The sequence below is a fragment of the Mustela putorius genome, unplaced genomic scaffold (genome assembly GCF_011764305.1).
Source record: "Mustela putorius furo isolate JIRA1106 unplaced genomic scaffold, ASM1176430v1.1 tig00003845_pilon_pilon_pilon, whole genome shotgun sequence".
NCBI classification, from domain to species: domain Eukaryota; kingdom Metazoa; phylum Chordata; class Mammalia; order Carnivora; family Mustelidae; genus Mustela; species Mustela putorius.
In genome coordinates this window covers 64,575,013-64,594,746 of record NW_025421998.1, presented here as the reverse complement: position 1 = coordinate 64,594,746, position 19,734 = coordinate 64,575,013, and the positions used below count along the sequence as shown (strand labels likewise).

Genomic DNA, 19,734 nt, shown 5'->3' with positions numbered 1-19,734 from the left:
ATTAAGAGTCACTTATGGTTTATCTCCCTCCCAATCCCATCTTGTTTCATTTATTCTTCTCCTACCCCCTTAAGCCCCCATGTTGCATCACCACTTCCTCATATCAGGGAGATCATATGATAGTTGTCTTTCTCCGCTTGACTTATTTCACTAAGCATGATACGCTCTAGTTGCATCCATGTTGTGGCAAATGGCAAGATTTCATTTTCTTTGATGGCTGCATAGTATTCCATTGTGTATATATACCACATCTTCTTTATCCACTCATCTGTTGATGGACATCTAGGTTCTTTCCATAGTTTGGCTATTGTGGACATTGCTGCTATAAACATTCGGGTGCACGCGCCCCTTCGGATCACTACGTTTGTATCTTTCGGGTAAATACCCAGTAGTGCAATTGCTGGGTCATAGGGCAGTTCTATTTTCAACATTTTGAGGAACCTCCATGTTGGTTTCCAGAGTGGTTGCCCCAGCTTGCATTCCCACCAACAGTGTAGGAGCGTTCCCCTTTCTCTGCATCCTCACCAGCATCTGTCATTTCCTGACTTGTTAATTTTAGCCATTCTGACTGGTGTGAGGATATCTCATTGTGGTTTTGATTTATATTTCCCTGATGCCAAATGATATGGAGCATTTTTCATGTGTCTGTTGGCCATCTGGATGTCTTTGCAGAAATGTCTGTTCATGTCCTCTGCCCATTTCTTGATTGGATTATTTGTTCTTTGGGTGTTGAGTTTGCTAAGTTCTTTATAGATTTTGGACACTAGTCCTTTATCTGATATGTCGTTTGCAAATATCTTCTCCCATTCTGTCAGTTGTCTTTTGGTTTTGTTAACTGTTTCCTTTGCTGTGCAAAAGCTTTTGATCTTGATGAAGTCCCAATAGTTCATTTGTGTCCTTGCTTCCCTTGCCTTTGGTGATGTTCCTAGGAAGATGTTGCTGCGGCTGAGGTCGAAGAGGTTGCTGCCTGTGTTCTCCTCAAGGATTTTGATGGATTCCTTTTGCTCATTGAGATCCTTCATCTATTTTGAGTCTATTTTCATGTGTGGTGTAAGCAGATGGTCCAATTTCATTTTTCTGCATATGGCTGTCCAATTTTTCCAACACCATTTATTGAAGAGGCTGTCTTTTTTCCAACCAATGAGAAATTTTATATGAAGTTTTGCTCTCTGGAAATTTATGGAGTTTGAGATATGAATGTACATATGTATACATGAATGTGTGTATTTTACATGTTTATTACACAGGACATATTTATATACATGGGACATTTTAATCTGAACATTCATAACGTCCTTTATCTCAGAGAATTGTTGGCTCTCTTAAACTTTTGCTTTAGCCTCTCTTTTTTGAACATCTGTTATTGCTCTTTATCAATTTATATCATTTGTATGTTTGAAGATTTGGTTATACATTTATATTTTAGATTAGCTACTAGATTTATTTGCATTAGCAATTATTGTCAGGGCCTGTCTTCCCTTGCACACAGCAGCTCACCGCAGGATCCTGTTGTGACCAGTAGATTTCAGGACAGGTGGGAAACCCCCTACCCACCCCCTCTACCGGGCAAGTCAGGGCCAAGCTGCAACAGAGGCTGAGTGATTTGGTGATGGCACAGCTTTCCTGACAGGCCACCCCCTGACCAGCCTTTAAAAACAAACAAACAAACAAACAAAAACCCTCTGGATCTGTTTGTGCCCTTGAACTTCCTTACCTCTTAGTGTCTTACCTGAACTGTAAAACCAGACTCTTCCACTTTCTCAATGGAGCAACTAAACAGGCAGTCCATACCTCTGGTATGAGTGTAACACACGAGCTGAGAGAACAACGTCGACACCATTCAGGCTGTGTTCACTTCACAGTGCCCAGAGCTCAATAGGTTCTTTAGACATAAATTTTTGTAGAACTAAAAATATTTATATGCTTTACCCAGTACGTTTTCTTCTGAAAGTTTATTCTGAAGAAACACTCAAGGATGCTCAGGGTTTTATGTACATGGTTGAATATTTAATAGAGATTATTTTTCTTTAAATCTTTCTAGAGGTATAGTCTCCAGCAATCAGTAAAATCTATTTTATCTTAACCAAAGCATGACTTTTTAAATATACCTTACATAGGATGACTATAAATCATGCCTTTCAAATTTTTATTTTTAGTGATATTGTCTAATTTTTATTTACTGATTAGAGAAAATCAAATTTCTTAAACCTAAGAACAAATAAATTAAGTTTGTATTTATGTAATCATAATGGACATTCAGTAAGTAGAGAATGTTTTTTATTCCAGAAAACAGCTCCTTGAACATGGTGAGGTAAAGCTTTCATTTTAATCTTTGCTATATTTGTGTATTAAATTCTAGTTCAAGGATAATTCACAAAGGTTTTGCCTTGCTGCCAATGCACTGTCAGCAGTGGTTCAGTGGTTCAGCGTTGGTAATAAATGCTGATCCCTCCTGTGTGTGCTTTTGCTTTTTTGAATAGTAGGATTTCTGAAAAATGGAAGGCTTATTTATGACCATGGAACATAATTAAATTGCTTTTATTTTTTCATACACTCTTTTATTCATTCAACAATAAAAGCATTAATTCCTAACCCAATGAGCTATTCAGCTTCAGCCCATCAGGGCAGACATCTATGGCCCTGTGACTGGTGGCCTTTGGCCACACCCAGACTTGATATGCAGACAGTTACAATCTTGGAGTTTTATAGGATACAGAAGATGGTATAGTAGTGTTGCTGCCCTCTGATATGCATAATTTTTCCACAGAGACATGAAACAAATAAGACAACATATTATATGATGCCAAATTATTTTGTGGCATATGAAGAGAAAGCTCAGCAGGGGTAGAAATATGATTTCCTAAATAATAGTGCTTTGAGTCTTAAAAGAAAGGCCAAATATACAAGACAAGACAACTGAATTTGGACTTAATAAAAATAGCCTATAATGATATCAAAGTTTTTAATAGTTACTATGTGCCATGTACTGTGCTGTTTTAATTCTCATATTATTATTCCCATTCTGCACATAAGATAAGTCTGTTAATTAGATAAAAATAGCTGTTAACAGAGACAAATACTAATATTTCAATGACTTAACTCAGTGCAGTTTGATTCTTTGTTCACATAAAGTTGAAACCAGGAGTTCCTGGTTAGTGGGTGACACCCCCCCTCCAGCAAGCAGTGATTGAGGAACCCAGATGCCTTCCATTTATAGCTTGGCCATCTGCAGTGTGCTTGTCTGCATCACATCAGCAAAGGAGAAAGAACAGAGAAGACTCTGCCCTGGAGTGCTGATGTTCTTGTCTACATGAAGGCAGCAAAGGAGAAAGAAAGATCCTGCATTAGAGATTTTGTAAGGCCTAGGCCTGGAAATGGAAATGGGGACTTCCTGCCCTCAGCTGGGACCTCAGGCACATGGCCACACCTGTCGGCAGGGAGCTGGGAAATGGAGTCTAGCTACATGTCTAAGAAGAAAAGCAAAGCAGTCTTGGCCACAGAATAGAGACCCACAGAAATTAAGTAGTTTTCCTCAGGTCTGCCTCTAATTCATAATAAAGCTTGCATTTCAACACTGGCAGTCCATTTCCAGTGCCTTCAAAGTAGTAGTCAATACTTCCTGCTTCCTATAGACAGGGCATTTGGGGAAGGGATTTACATATAGTTATAATTTCATTCACACAACAAACCATTGAGGTAAGTACAGTTGTTTTGTGTGTTGTACAGGTGAAAGAAAACTATGGCATGGAGAAGTTGAATAACTTAGGGTCGCAAAGCTGAAGGGACATAGGGACCTTAGCTCTGTGGAACCAAGGCCTTTGAACCTAGGGCATGTAGCAGCAGAGTCCGTGCTGTTAATCATTTAACACATGCTATGGCCTAATGTGAACTGTGTTTACGCAAATGAGTTGTGTCACATTGCCCAGTTTTACTTAGCAGGGCACATTCGTACTTTATATTTTATCATATGGTATTCAAAACCCAGGGCTTTTTATTTATATTTCTCAACCCACTCTTTTTAAAAACACAGTGTTGCTTAATTTTCTGCCCTCTTCTCACATTTTATTTTCTTACTCTATTTCTCCATTTATCCTTATTTTGCCCATTTTAATTTTTCTTCTGTTGTGTTCTAATCAGTTTAATCTTTTTTATGTGTCTGTTATGCACCAGGTCCCTGCTTTTGTAGAATTTAATATGTAGTGTAGGAAGACAGGCAATGTGAACAGATAATGACATGTGCCTTGATAAAGGAGGTAGGTAGAAAAATAGTGCAGAAAAAGTGATTATATCTGTGTGAAGAAGATGGGGTAGTTAGGGACAGATTTTTTTTTTAATGATGTTAGAGGAGTTTACCAAGGGCAGAGCATGTACATATACAAAGGAGGGATAAGGTAGTATGGTATGTTAAGCATTACAGGCAAATCAGGATTGCAAATGCATAGAAAAGAAGTGATACATGTTCAGACTATGGTGACTTCATATGCAAAGAAGGTAGACTCTATCCTGGACTTTGTTGTTAAACAAGAAATGATATAATCAGATCTAATTGTAGATATTTTTGTTCAGCTGTCAGTCAAAAGGATGGCTTTTTAAAAGGTAATCAGAATTTGGGGGAAGAATTACTTCTTTTGAAAAATAGATTGAGTGACATATGTTGGGGTTCTGTACCCTTCCATGTTCTCAGATTAATAGAACTATGTGGTTGAATAGTTTATTGTCTGGAAAAGAAGCATAGTGTAGTGGTTAAACACACAGACTTGAGAGTTGGCTGGCCCCAGATCCCTCTTCTTCCATTTACTGGCTGTGTGATCATAGCCAAATTACATTACATCTTTTTGGGAACAACCAGAACAACAACAGTAACAGCAATACTTATCCCACATGGTGGCTATAGGATTAAATGAGTTATATGTAAGATACTTACAGTGATGCCTAGTGTTAAGCCCTGTGTAAAGGCCCACTTTTAAATTTGTGTGCTTTCTGGACTGAGACCTCAGGGGCTCCAACTAATACTCTGCCCTCTGTTAACTGTGCCAGTGAGGGTATTTCTACCATGTTCTCAAGACATCTTCACAATTGTTGTGGGAGGTAGTTTTGACAGGGTCAGTCTGCCATTTGGACTGACTTTCTACACTTTGTTTTCTTTATGCTTGGGAGCTGCCACCTCACACTCTACCCAGTCACACTCCCTTATTCCAGGGATGGGGAGTGAACCATTTCCTGAGCTGCTCTTCTTTCCTTGCTTCCAGCCTCTAAAAGATGTTGTGAGGATTTTCCTAGTAATTTTTATGTGGAGAGAGGTACTAACAAATTGACAGTAGGTTACATACAGTACAGAATTTTGGACTGTGCTTTTTAACTGTAGCCTTCTGTCTTCTACTTGGTAGGTAAAAAGAAAACTGTGTGATAGAATAGGAGATAAATTAACTATGGCAAGAGAGCTCCATAGAAAGTCAGTTGTAGCCTGTGAGTGGAAGGGAGTTTAGAGCATGTGGATAACCATAGAAGACAAATATGAGTGGTGCTATTTAGAGTGTTTGTTCTATGTCATTCCCCCACAAAAAAAAAACGTTGTGCAAGGAAGATAAGGAAATGGTGAAGATCTTTCAGGTCTCCATATGCAGACAGAGTCCTTTCAGCTTTTAGGTGAGAAAGGAAAGTCAAGAAGAGTTACTACTTTAGATTTAATTCTGGTCATATGAGAAGTTGGTGCTAAGGTAGAAGTGATGGGAAAAATAATAGAGTACAAGTGATGGGATTTCGAAGAGACAATGACAGTCTCATCCTGTGACTCAGAATAACCAAAGGAAGGCATATTGGGAGAAGTCAGATGTACACTTGCATAAATTAGACCACACCTATTGTAGTCGAACATTTTAACGGAACATGGGCAATCTGTACCATGTTCAGAGCAAGGCAACCAGAATTATGACACCATAGAGCTAATGATTCCAAGTTTCTGAATATTTAACTTAAAAATAGAAAGCTTTCTAAGGGTAAAGGTGGGATTAGTGCAAAGTCATGAGTACAGTATTTGAATAATAGAGAACTGCTATGTGCAAATAGGTTAGACTAATTTTGTACAGTTGCAGAGGTGTGGAAATTATAGGGAGACACTGATTCAGTTTCAGAAAAGATTTTCTAGCATTTATAGCCATCCATAATTATAATAGGCACTCCTATGCATATTCCTTTTCAGGAATTAGTGAAGCGCCAGTTCATAGATTGACAGAAGAGATCTCTGTTTCAGATACAGGGTTAAAGAAGATGACTCGTGTAATCTACCAATCTGTGATTTAATGGTCCTAAACAAAAAGACCTATTTGGGTATGAAGTGCGTTAATGTCTTTTGCTCCTTCCGCAACATGGCCCCAACTGTGTCCAAAGAGGAGTTTGAGGAAAAATGAAGGATTGACTTTGAAATAAATCTTCCACATTTTGACTTTGGATTCAAGAATAATGAAAAAATTAACAAATTCCATTTTTAAACATCTTTACTTAAAAAGGAAAAAACACAGCTTTGCATTTTGTTTTAAACATAAGTTATATATTTCTAATCTAAAACAACACATTTAAAAAGTAAAATTCGGAAAAATCACCATTCAGAAGGAACCTCTATTTTTAGGTACATATTTTTGTAGCCATCTCCATCCCTCCCACCCCAGCCATGCATGTATATATACAGATAGATGGTTTTCACAAAATTAATCTTGTTTATATAATTAAACACATTGAAAACTTTCCATGCCATTAGATAATCTGCTAACACGTAATCTTTTAATGGCTATAGAAGTGGGAAATGTGGTAATTTACTTATTCCTCTATAATGGTCACAGGTTTTTTCTGTTTTTGCCACTAAAAATTCACTTAAGTGATCCTCTTTATACAGTATTTTTGGTCTTCATTATTCCCTTAAATTAGAATGGAAATTTAAGTCAAAGGGGTTGGCTCTTTTGTAACATCTTGATAAATAATGCTAAATGTACAAATTACATCAGTGTATGTTTCAAGGACTCTTCTCTAATACTCAGTCTTAAATAGTTGTCCATTTTATAGGTGAAAATACCTTATTATCTTCAATGCTTAATTTGTTGAATATTAGCAAATTCAAACATAAATATTTAATGACACTTGACTGGGTTGCATAGTCTATTTTTCTAATGAACTGGCTGATATTTTATGAGTATGTCTGTTAGAAAAATTTTGTCTGAAATCTTTGCTCAGTGGAACCCCATCTTAATAAAATGAGTGTCCTACTAATCAGTACAAATATTTATATATATGATTCCATTACTTTAAAAATAATCTAGCTTGTGTTTTGTTCTGATTTTTGTTGCTGGCTAAGTGACATGAAAACTTGTGAAACACTCAATATTTGTACGTCTCTGTGGCTCACTTCCTCACCTTGCATGTGTGCTGTTCAAATGCCACCTCTTGAGTGAGGCCCTCCCTGATTGTCCTCCTTGGAATTACAACTGCTCCAGCTCGTGGCCTCACACCACACACAGTGTACTCCCAGCCTTCTTCTCCTGTCCCACTTTCTAAGAGACTATAATTGATTCATTTACTTGCCATGACAATTTCTATCTCTACTTAGTGAATGTTCTAAAATGTAAGTCTCACAAGGGCAGACTTTGCTTACTGTTATTTTGTTCACGGTTGTATCCATGGCCTCCAGAACAGTACGTGGCATTTAGTACACATTTGCTAAATCTTTGTTGAATGAATGAATAAATATTACCAGATTTACTATTAAATTAAAAGATCCTTGTCCTAATGAATGGTAATAGTTTTAATATATATTATATGTATTAATTTAAAAATATATAAAGTGAAATATCATTTCATTTTGTTTTTACAGCTGATTTTTCACACATTGCAACTGTTAGCATTCACTGTCCTTGCCATTTTAATCATGAGGCTGAAGTTGTTTTTAACACCTCACATGTGTGTTATGGCTTCCTTGATATGTTCTCGACGGGTAAGGTATTCATTTTGGTGCCACTACACTATAGTAACTGTATGTGTTACTGCTGGTGAGGTTTCCATAGTTATTTTAGATATCTATTAGAGAGTATTACAGGATTTAGTTCCAGGATGTTTCACATTTTTGTGATTTGCTAATCTTAATCCTTGGTAGTAAATCAGTACTAGAAGGATGAGGGGTGTTTCTTTCTTTATTCTTTTGAGGATAAAGAAAGTTCCATTTTTATTAGGTCCTATAATTCCAAAATATATACTATTTTTAAATAATAGGTGACCAATCATGTGTGTATTATTAGTGCATTGATAATCTCAAACGACAATCCACCATGGTTTAGTAGCAAGGTGAGAGTTTATTATTGGCCCTATAGCACACTTCATATAAGAATTAAAAGTAATGGTTTCTTTCATTTCAGCTCTTTGGCTGGCTTTTTTGCAGAGTTCGTTTTGAGAATGTTATCTTTGGCATCCTAACAGTGATGTCAATACAAGGTTGTGCAAACCTCCATAATCAATGGAGCATAATAGGAGAATTTAATAATTTGCCTCAGGAGGAACTGATACAATGGATCAAATATAATACCAGGCCGGGTATGTAGCTCTTTAGTTCTATGTAAAGCTAGTATACAGACATGTAGAAACAGACACACAGAGTCATTAATCACTGACAGATTTTAAGCATGCAAATTGTAGTGTCCACCAGTCAAACCTTCTTGAAAAACAATTTTGTGCCCTCTTTAGCTGCCTCCTCGATAACTGCCAAGAATTTTAATTAACATGAGGAATTAATGATTTTTCATAGATATGTACTATAATGCTTAGATCATTTTCATATTTTAACCCTAACAATGACAAGTAATTGTTCAATAACAAATCTTCACACCTTGTGAACAGACATTGGAGAAGATACTTTTTTGACCATGGTCAAAAAATGGTCAACAGTGCCCTTTCTATCACTCCAGTCAGTGCTGACTCTCTCTTCCAACTTTGTAAAACCATTTGTGCACAGAAGAGTTAAAATCTCATATACTCCATTTTCTTCACTAAATAATTTCAAAAAGACTCCAAAATATTTTTAGCTTACTTTTTTCCCTATCTTTACCAAAATCACCTCAACCAGACATATTTCAATTTAAAAAACCTTTCCAGAGAATAAGTGTTTTCTACAGTATTTTCTATAAGTAATCCATAATCTTGTCCAAGACTATTTCATATTTATCTCACCAACAAGAATTAAGACTTTGCAGAGTATTTCTGCCCCTCTTTATGCCATAGTTATTTTCTCTTCAGTGATTTCAGCTGTTGCTGGACAGACTCCCCTACTTTTTTTCTGATAACTGTGTCCCTGGGCTTTGGGTTCCTCTAACTCACATTTGCTCAGTATTGGCACTATTGACATTAGGGACTGGCCTGTGCATTGAAAAATATTTTGCAGCATACCTTTCCTCAACCCACAAGTTGCCCACAATACCTCTCTCCCCACAGTGTGCCAATCAAAAATGTCTCCAGAAGTATATATCCCTAGAAAATAAAATCACATCTGGTTGAGAACCACTGCTCTAGCCTAAGAACTTTCCATCATTAATTATTGAATCTTGTGATAATACATATACATTGATTGACTTATGTATCTTCAAATTTAAGTCATATGTAATGATACTCTCTTAAAGTTACATTTAGAATATTTAGTTAGATTTGCAAGTAAACATTCAGCTATTTACAGTAGATCTTAATAACATGCCTTGTTAGTGATTTTATTATATTGATTAAAAATGACAACTTTCAAAATTATTTAATAATTTATTATATAGAATTATCAGGAGGTAAGTAAACATTTTTGACTTCCAAGAAACTACAGCTCACAGTTTCATCTTAAAACATACAGCATGAGACTTGCCTTTTGTAACAGTCTCTCAGTTCTTGGCATTTAAAATTATCGGAACAAGTATAAAGTTTTGTAATTCTTTCTGGTCCTATGTGTTTTTGTAGCATTGTCTTTTACATTGAGCTTGAACATGGCAGGAAGTTGTAGTAAAGTGCCTGAGTGTGGGCTCTGGTTCCACCTAGGTGTATAGACTTGACAAGTCAATTATCTTTGTTGGTTCTCAGTTTTCTAATTTAGAAAATAAGAATAGCATAGAACCCACTTCATAAAGTTCGGCAAATTAAGTTGTTTAAGTTGTAAATAAGTTGTTAACTTATTTAACACAGTTCCTGGCACAGAGATAACAAAGTTGGCTATTATAATAGCAGACAATATTGAGCAAAGAAAAAGAATAATGCCAATAGTTATTATTTAAATGTATTTCATCTTTCTTAATTTGGGTTCAAATATTATAGATAAGTACTGATCTTTGGTGTTCTTTAAAATATGTCATTAGGGAAAATGTCCTTGTTTTTCAGATGCTGTTTTTGCAGGTGCCATGCCTACAATGGCCAGTGTCAAGCTGTCTACCCTGCACCCCATTGTGAATCACCCACATTACGAGGATGCAGACTTGAGGTTGGCAAATGATTGAATGTTTTAACCAGACATGCTAATTTTTCTCAAAATGAAAATATCATGTATTTATGACTAACCTGTATGTTATTCTATTTGTTCCAGTAGAACTGCTAAGTACTAGTACTAGGAGATGGGATGGTTCTAACCCATGGCCATAGTTTGCCAGGCCCTGCTCTGAACCCCACAAGCCCCTCTGACTGATTTAAGAAACTATTCTCTATTTTACCAATGGCCTACATAGAAAAGTACATGAAATTTGCTATATTACATGATTTTATGAAAATTTAGGGTGTTTTTGGTTAGCTAGTTATGAAATTCTGAATTATTTTAATCATTTTAGTCATTGTCAATGTAATCTTTTCCTGTTAATGCATCTTTGGCCTATTTTTAGAGTTAACATTTTAAATCATTTAAAGTTTGATGTCTGGTTTTGGACATTGTGCATCCTATATGCTTGAAATTTTGAGAAATGTCCAATGCGAGGTGGGCAGATCGATAACTGGGTGATGGACATTAAGGAAAGCACATGATGTAGTCAGCACTGGGTGTTATATGCTACAGATGAATAACTGAAAGCTACATCTGAAGCTCATGTTAACTCATTGAACTTCAGTAAGTTAAAAAAGAAATATCCAATGCATAAATGGTAATTATTCAGGATGTCATAAAAACTTCTCTATTTGGGGGCCAAATTATCTGTTGTACCATATTTTGGTGACTGATCCTGTTTGTCAAGCTTCCTCACTGCTACACTAGATGCCCTCTGTCTGAATGTATGATTTGTTATATTTCAACTTCAATTCATATGCTTTTCAGATAATTTCAGTAGGTGAAATTATCTACCAAAATCTGTTTTCACTCTGTTCACCTCTATTCGAATGTGTTCCGTGAGCAGATTAATTACTTTATGCATATGCAAAGCAAATTTATATCCTGAACTTTGTAGTCTCTAAGGCACTTGATGTTTGTTCTGGTAAAAACTAACAAGCAGTACTTACAAAATTCAAACCACTGTAAGTTTTAGCATATGCAAAATAAAAGCAGGAAAGTGGAAACTGCTATCCAAAAATAATCTGTGCTGTCCCCAAACCGGTTCATGCTGCTTGAGATCATATATATGAGTGTTCCACCCAGTGAGTGTTGAGATTTTCATTTACTAGCAGAATTGTTTCAGTCCATTCTATTCTAACTTATTAAAAAATATTTAATTGTGTTTTGAATGTAAAGGGCTCGGACAAAAATAGTTTATTCCACATATAGTCGAAAATCTGCAAAAGAAGTGAGAGATAAATTGTTGGAGTTACATGTGAATTACTACATTTTAGAAGAGGCATGGTGTGTTGTGAGAACTAAGTGAGTATGAGTCCTATGCTGTATGGTATGGAATATCTTTAAGCAACAACCGTTTTACCTTATTACAGTAGTTGTGATTCTTTAAGATGGAATTGGGGAGGGAGACAAACTTAACGTTAAGAGACTCTTAATCTCAAGAAACAAACTGAGGGTTGCTGGAGGGGTGGCTGAATGATGAACAATGGGGAGGTTATGTGCTATGGTGAGTGCTGTGAATTGTGTAAGACTGATGATTCACAGACACCTGTGTCCCTGAAACAAATAATACATTATATGTTAATTTTAAAAATACTGAAAAAAAAAGAATTTTTATTCTAAATTAATTCTATTAAAGTACTATCCTGGTATTTTATTTAAAATTGTTTCATGTAGGAAAATAAATATCATTTCAGTAGAATCTAATTTCAAGAAACTGTAGTGTATCTTAGCTTCCTGATTTTTTTTATTTTAACATCTTAAGCATTGCTTTCCTTCATAGTTTTTCAAATTTTTATCATAGTTTTTATTAGATGTATGAAATACATATTTGAGTTTACAGTAAGTAGTGTGAGACATTAACATTCTTTTACTACAACTGGATAACATTGAATTTATAAGAACTATAAGAAAAGTTTTTGATAACTCAAGAAGATATAGTAAGTGAAACATTACTAAGTATAATCTTTAACTTCTGAATTTTCAATTTCTAAAAATCACAAAATTCTAAAATGGTTAACGGATATCTTGAGACCTTCTTTTAGATTCCTTGACTTAAGAGGTCCCTAGTTGTATTAGGTCTAACATTAAGAATTTTCATTTCTCATATAGATAATTAGGCATTACCATAAAACATTTTGGAAAAGTGAAGTTCATAAGTTTTAGTAGCTAATTTTAATACCTAATATATCTAGGAAGAAATGACATCTTGTAAAAGAAGAAGCTGGAATATAATGTTGATGCATGTGCACATCACATTAATTTAAAATTTAATAAGACAACGTAGACTTCGAAGCAAGGCATATTACCACAAAAAGATGAACATTTTATAATGACGAAAGGATTAACTCATCAAAAATATATAACAGTTCTAAAATGTGTATATCTAAACAACTTCAGAGCTCTATTTTAATTAAAATTAAATTAAAAATGTATAGAATATAAAGAAAAATAAGCAAATTTTCAATAATAGTTGGAAATGTTAACTTCCCTTTCATTACTGAGAGAATTCAATAAAAAGAGTGTAAGGATTAAAAGATAGAAACATCAAACAGTATCAAATAATCTGACCTAATTACTTTTATAGACCAGTATAGGAAAATACATTCTGCAGAATACACATTCTTTTAAAGGGCACAAGGGAAAACATATGCTGGGCCATAAAAATGGCTTCAGTATGTTTAAAAGATTTGATATCAGAGAGAATAAAATTAAAAATTAATAATTAGAAATCTACTAAATATGGATATCTGGTAAATCCATACATGTTTGGAAATTAGGCCGTAAATTTATGGATAACTTATGGGTCAAAGAAAAAACTACAAAGGAAATTGAAAAATAATGTTTTTTTACTTGAATGCAAAAAGACATGTTTTCAACAATGTTGCTGATCTAACTGGATATCTGTAGAGAAGAAAAAGTGAGCCATGACCCATACTACAACATAAACGAAAAATTAACTTAACATGGATTATAGCACTAAATGTAAAAGCTAAAATTAAAAGATTTCTTGGAGCACAGAACACTAACCATTAAAAAAAATCAAATAAAGTCCTGGTATTTTATTTAAAATACCATCAAAATTGAAATCTTTTCCTCAAAAGATATTAAGGAAAAAAAAGGGAATCCACAAACTGGAAGCAAATATTTATAAAGTAGGTATCTGATAAAAGGGATATATATTTTTTACATGAGATTTTACAAATTAATAATAAATTGACAATACAATTGAAAACAGACAAAAACTTGGACAGACATATTTCATGAAAGAAAATGTGATGACTAGTAAATACATCAAAAGATGTTCAATACTGTCAGCATTCAGTGATATGCAGATTAAAACCACAAAGAGATACTATTACATATACTCTAGAACAGATAAAATCTTAAAAACTAAAATACCAGATATTGGCAAGGATGTAGATTAACTAGAAATCTCTTAAATTGCTAATGTGAGTAAAAATGATACAACCACTTTGGAGAAGTATTTGGAGGCTTCTAACAAAAATTTAAGCATATATTTGCCTTATTACTCAGGAGTTCTACTCCTTGTGGAATTTTGGCTCAGTGGGTTAAACCGCTGCCTTCGGCTCAGGTCATGATCTCAGGGTCCTGGGATTGAGTCCCGCATCGGGCTCTCTGCTCAGCAGGGAGCCTGCTTCCGTTCCTCTCTTTCTGCCTACTTGTGATCTCTCTCTGTCAAATAAATAAATAAAATCTTTAAAAAAAAAAAAAAGATGTTATAGCATCTTCATTCATAATATCTCAAAGCAGAAACAACCCAAAGATCAAAAGAAAAATGAATAAACAAATTATATATAGTATATTCATACAATGGAATGTTACTTAGCAATAAAAAGGAACAAAATACTGATGTGTGAAAAAAGGATGAACCACAAAAACATGCTGAATGAAAGAAACCAAACACAGAAGAGGACATACTATGTGATTCCATTCTATGAAGTTTAAAATATGCAAGGCTAATTGGGAACAGAAATCAGAATAGCGGTTGGCTGTGGTGATGGAGGAAAGATCCTCTAGAAAGGGATTCAAGAACTTTTTTCTTTTTCATAGAATAATGACAGTGTTCATTATCTTGATTGCTCTATTTTTTTATATGAGTGTACACACTTGTCAAAACTCATGGAATTGTACACTAAGATCTGTGCATTTTTCCTCCTGTAATTGTATCCTAATAAAAAGTTACTCTAAATATACAAGTAAATATTTATGCAAAGAAGTCTTCTAAAATTCTGGGATGTAGAAAGACATTCTTCAGCTATCACTAGTAGCCTTCTGAGACACCAGGAATAAGTTCTAAAGAAGGAATAGCAAATTTTCTCTCAAGGCAGTTCTTTTTACAAAATTGACTTGTTCTGCTTTTCTTTACAACTCTGTTCTATTAAGTATTACATATCCTTTACCTAAAAGCCTAATGCTATCTGACATTTAAAGGAAATAATGAACAGTGCTAATTTGATTTTATAGTATGGACAAACTGAATTTAGGAGTTATTGGTCTGTCAAATCCCAAAGGAATTGAACATAGGACCCATAAGAAATGAGTTTTTGAGGGAGTTCAGTTAGTATTGGCAAGAAGAGATTGACCTATTGTTCCCAGAGATTATAGTTATTAGAACATAGGTACTCTTTGTACTTTGTCTGGTACTATATTAGCTGAAACTTGAGCATGTCAAAATTACATTTTGCTTTGCATGGTTTCATGGAGCTCAGTGTCATCTTGAGACTGATGTGAATTGGAACCATGTCTTAAGAGTTTCTATGGCATGGGGTGCCTGGGTGGCTCAGTGGGGTAAGCCTCTGCCTTTGGCTCAAGTCACAGGGTCCTGGGATCGAGCCCCGCATCAGGCTCCCTGCTTCCCTCTCTCTCTCTGCCTGCCTCTCTGCCTGCTTGTGATCTCTCTCCGTCAAGTAAATAAATAAAATCTTTTAAAAAAGAAAAGAGTTACTATGGCACAACTTAAAGCAAGGACATAGTTCCAGTGTGCATATAGTTCAATTAATAGGATGCATCCAAAATTAGGTTTAATGGTATTAAAAACAACTACTTGAAGTCTCTGGGAAGTGACACAAAAGCAGGGAGAAACTTCAGAAACATTTGCTCTTGAAAGACTTCTCTGAATTTGGGACCTTCTTGCCTGTGAATACTTCATAAACCACCCCATCCCTGCTTCTAGTATAGCAGAAAATCACAGCCTACTGGCTTGAGGGGACAGATGGTGACAGATGAGCTGTGAGTACCAAAGCAGCTGGATATTTGAAGGGGACGTTTTAGAAGCAACAGCAGTACAGAAAGACCAAAACCTAAAATCTGAAATATAAATTCTGCCTTAAACTTATTCTACACATGCTTGTGAGAATCCCCTGGGAACTTGGGAAATGGGTAGGTGGAAACTAGAGCAAGATGTCTGTCCTCTTTATTTATTTTATTTATTTTTATTTTTTAAAAATGTTTTATTTATATATTTTAGAGAGAATATGAGTAGTGATAGGGGTAGAAGAGGAAGGAGAGGGAGAGACTCTCAAGCAGACTCTGCACTGAGCACAGAGCCCGACATGGGGTTTGATCTCACAACCCAGAGACCATGAGCTAAGCAGAAACCAAGTGTTGGGGACTTAACCAACTGAGCCACCAGGTGCCCCAAGATGTCTGTCCTTGAAAGAGAACTCCTGGTGAGACTTGCAAATTCCCTGTTGCTTTTGACCATGTACATTTCCCAAATTTCACACACCCTAGGAAGCAGAAAGCAGAGTCATTACTTAAGGTGTCAGGGCAGGGATGGCTAGGTGGCTCAGTCGGTCAAGCAACAGCCTTCGGCTTGGGTCACGATCCTGGGGTCCTGGGATCGATTTCTGTATCTGGCTCCCTGCTCACTCTGCTTCTCCTTCTGACCCTCCCCCATCTCATGATCTTTCTCATTCTCTCTCTCTCAAATACATAAATTAAAATCTTAAAAAAAAAAAGAAGGGCAGAAATAAAGGATAACAAAGTAACTACACATTCTGGGAGGACCCCCAAAAGTAAGGGAAATATGGGAAGATGGGTTTCCAAATATAACTCTGCTCAAATCCTTGGCTGATAAAAACACAAGAAAAACCCCAGGGCTAAAAGAAAGAAGTAGCTGGTCATCACATTACCTGATTTCAAGCTTTACTACAAAGCTGTGATCACCAAGACAGCATGGTACTGGCATAAAAATAGACACATAGACCAGTGAACAGAGTAGAGAGCCCAGATATGGACCTTCAACTCTATGGGTAAATAATCTTGGACAAAACAGGAAAAAATATAGAGCAGAAAAAAGACAGTCTCTTCAATAAATGGTGCTGGGAAAACTTGGCAGCTATATGTAGAAGAATGAAACTCGACCATTCTCTTACACCGTACACAAAGATAAACTCAAAATGGGTAAAATACCTCAACGTGAGACAGGAATCCATCAGAATCCTAGAGAAGAACATAGGCTGTAACCTCTTCGATATCAGCCACAGCAACTTCTTTCAAGATATGTCTCCAAAGGCAAAGGAAACAAAAGCAAAAATGAACTTTTAGGACTTCATCAAGATCAAAAGCTTCTGCACAGCAAAGGAAACAGTCAACAAAACAAAGAGGCAAACCACGGAATGGGAGAAGATACTTGCAAATGACAGTACAGACAAAAGGTTGATATCCAGGATCTATAAAGAACTCCTCAAACTCAACACACACAAAACAGATAATCATCTCAAAAAATGGGCAGAAGATATGAACAGACACTTCTCCAATGAAGACATGCAAATGGTTATCAGACACATGAAAAAATGTTCATCATCACTAGCCATCAGGGAGATTCAAATTAAAACCACATTGAAATACCATCTTACACCAGTTAGAATGGCCAAAATTAGCAAGACAGGAAACAACATGTGTTGGAGAGGATGTGGAGAAAGGGGAACCCTCTTACACTGTTGGTGGGAATGCAAGATAGTGCAGCCACTTGGGAGAACAGTGTGGAGATTCCTCAAGAAATTAAAAATAGAGCTTCCCTATGACCCTGCAATTGCACTACTGGATATTTACCCCAAAGATACAGATGTCGTGAAAAGAAGGGCCATCTGTACCCCAATGTTTATAGCAGCAATGGCCATGGTCTCCAAACTGTGGAAAGAACCAATGCCCTTCAGTGGACGAATGGGTAAGGAAGATGTGGTCCATATACACTATGGAGTATTATGCCTCCATCAGAAAGGACGAATACCCAACTTTTGTAGCAACATGGATGGAACTGGAAGAGATTATGCTGAGTGAAATAAGTCAAGCAGAGAGAGTCAATTATCGTATGGTTTCACTTATTTGTGGAGCATAACAAATAACATGGAGGAGATGGGGAGATGGAGAGGAGAAGGGAGTTGAGGGAAATTGGAAGGGGAGGTGAACCATGAGAGACTATGGACTCTGTAAAACAACCTGAGGGTTTTGAAGGGGCGGGGTGGGGGGAGAGTTGGGGGAATCAGGTGGTGGGTATTATAGAGGGCACGGATTGCATGGAGCACTGGGTGTGGTGCAAAAACAATGAATACTGTTACGCTAAAAAGAAATTAAAAAAAAGAAGAAGTAGCTGGAACCTAAAAAAAACTGAGTGGATATAGCTGCTACACAAAATAGGAGATCCAGACAAGTGAACTGCCTACCAGAACAGGAACAAGAAAGTAACAGTCATCAGAAGAACAAAACAGATTCCAGACTCACTGCCAGGTGTTTTCTCTAGCATTCAGTTTCCAACCCCAAATTACCAGACCTGTGAAAAAAAATTTTTTTTATATTTGGAATCCATTTTTTTAAAAATATTTTCCAATACTCCAGAAAAAAGTTAGTAGAAACTGATTCAAATAGGTTGAGATGTTGGACTGAGCAGGGAAAGACTGCAAAGCTGCTGTTATGATTATATTCAAGGAATTAAGGAAAACATGTTCAAAGAATTGAAGACATGATATCAGTAAGGGACAAGATATGATTCTTAATAGTGAACACCCTCCCCAGAAAAATGGAAACTCTAGAATTGAAAATTATAATAAATGAATGGCAGTTCTTTAAAAGTTCTCAAGAGATTTGATGTAACAACAGAAAAAAGATCAATGACTTGAAGGTAAGTAAAGAAAAAGTATAATCCAGGGGCGCCTGGGTGGCTCAGTGGGTTAAAGCCTCTGCCTTCGGCTCAGGTCATGATCTCAGGGTCCAGGGATCGAGCCCCGCATCGGGCTCTCTGCTCAGCAGGGAGCCTGCTTCCTCCTCTCTCTCTGCCTGCTTGTGATCTCTCTGTCAAATGAACAAATAAAATCTTAAAAAAAAGAAAAGTACAATCCAAAGAACAAGAATCAAAAAGATTGAAGAAGAATAGCAAAAGCCATAGAGACCTGTGTGTTATTAAATAGTTCAACACGTGGGTTATGAAATACCAGAAAGAATGAAAGAAAAGAAAAATGAGAGGACAGTAATACCTGAAGAAATCTTGGCCAAAAATTTTTTGTTTGTTGAAAGCCATTAACTTAAAAATCCAATTAAGGTTAACAAATGCAGCTAGGATAAACCCAAGGAAATCCACATCATGGAATATCATAGTCAGACTGGTGAAAAATAAGGAGAAAAGAGAAAATCTTGAAAGAAGCAAGAGAAGAATGATATGATAAACATCTGGCTTCTTTTCATAAGTAGAAGTCAACTGTCATTGAAATGATAATTCAAAATTCAGAAATAAACGATATACTAAAATGTGCTGGAAATGTTAAAAATGTGGATAAATATTAATCACTATATGTATATATATATATTTTCTTCTTTGAAAATCTTTTAAAACCTTATGACTAGTTAAAGCAAAGATAATACCATTATATTTTTGATTTTATAATATAAGTCATATATAGATGACAGCAATAGCACAAGCAAGGGGAGTAAACAAAAATAAAATGTATAATTTTCTGGAAATAATCCAAGTTTAATGTTAAGTAACTGTGATACGTTGAAGATGCCTGTTTCGATATCTAGAGCAAACACACACACACACACACACACAGGCAAAAAAATGCATAAACCAATGAATGAAATGGACGATAAAGTAAAACTTTTTGTTTGACATAAAAGAAAGGGAAACAGACATTTAAAAAATAGATGAAACAAATAGAAAACAAGGGGGGAAAGCCTAA

At 35.8% G+C, this 19,734-nt stretch overlaps 1 protein-coding gene across 1 annotated transcript in view; it reads left to right on the top strand.

The window, feature by feature from the left end:
• Positions 1-19,734, top strand: part of DPY19L2 (dpy-19 like 2) — a 94,110-nt gene that overhangs the window by 71,054 nt on the left and 3,322 nt on the right. Inside the window, exons 17-21 of the mRNA XM_004741979.3 lie at positions 2,287-2,311; positions 7,862-7,981; positions 8,400-8,574; positions 10,387-10,486; positions 11,714-11,839. Coding sequence (XP_004742036.1) covers positions 2,287-2,311; positions 7,862-7,981; positions 8,400-8,574; positions 10,387-10,486; positions 11,714-11,839 — 546 coding nt within the window. The remainder of the gene's footprint in view (positions 1-2,286; positions 2,312-7,861; positions 7,982-8,399; positions 8,575-10,386; positions 10,487-11,713; positions 11,840-19,734) is intronic.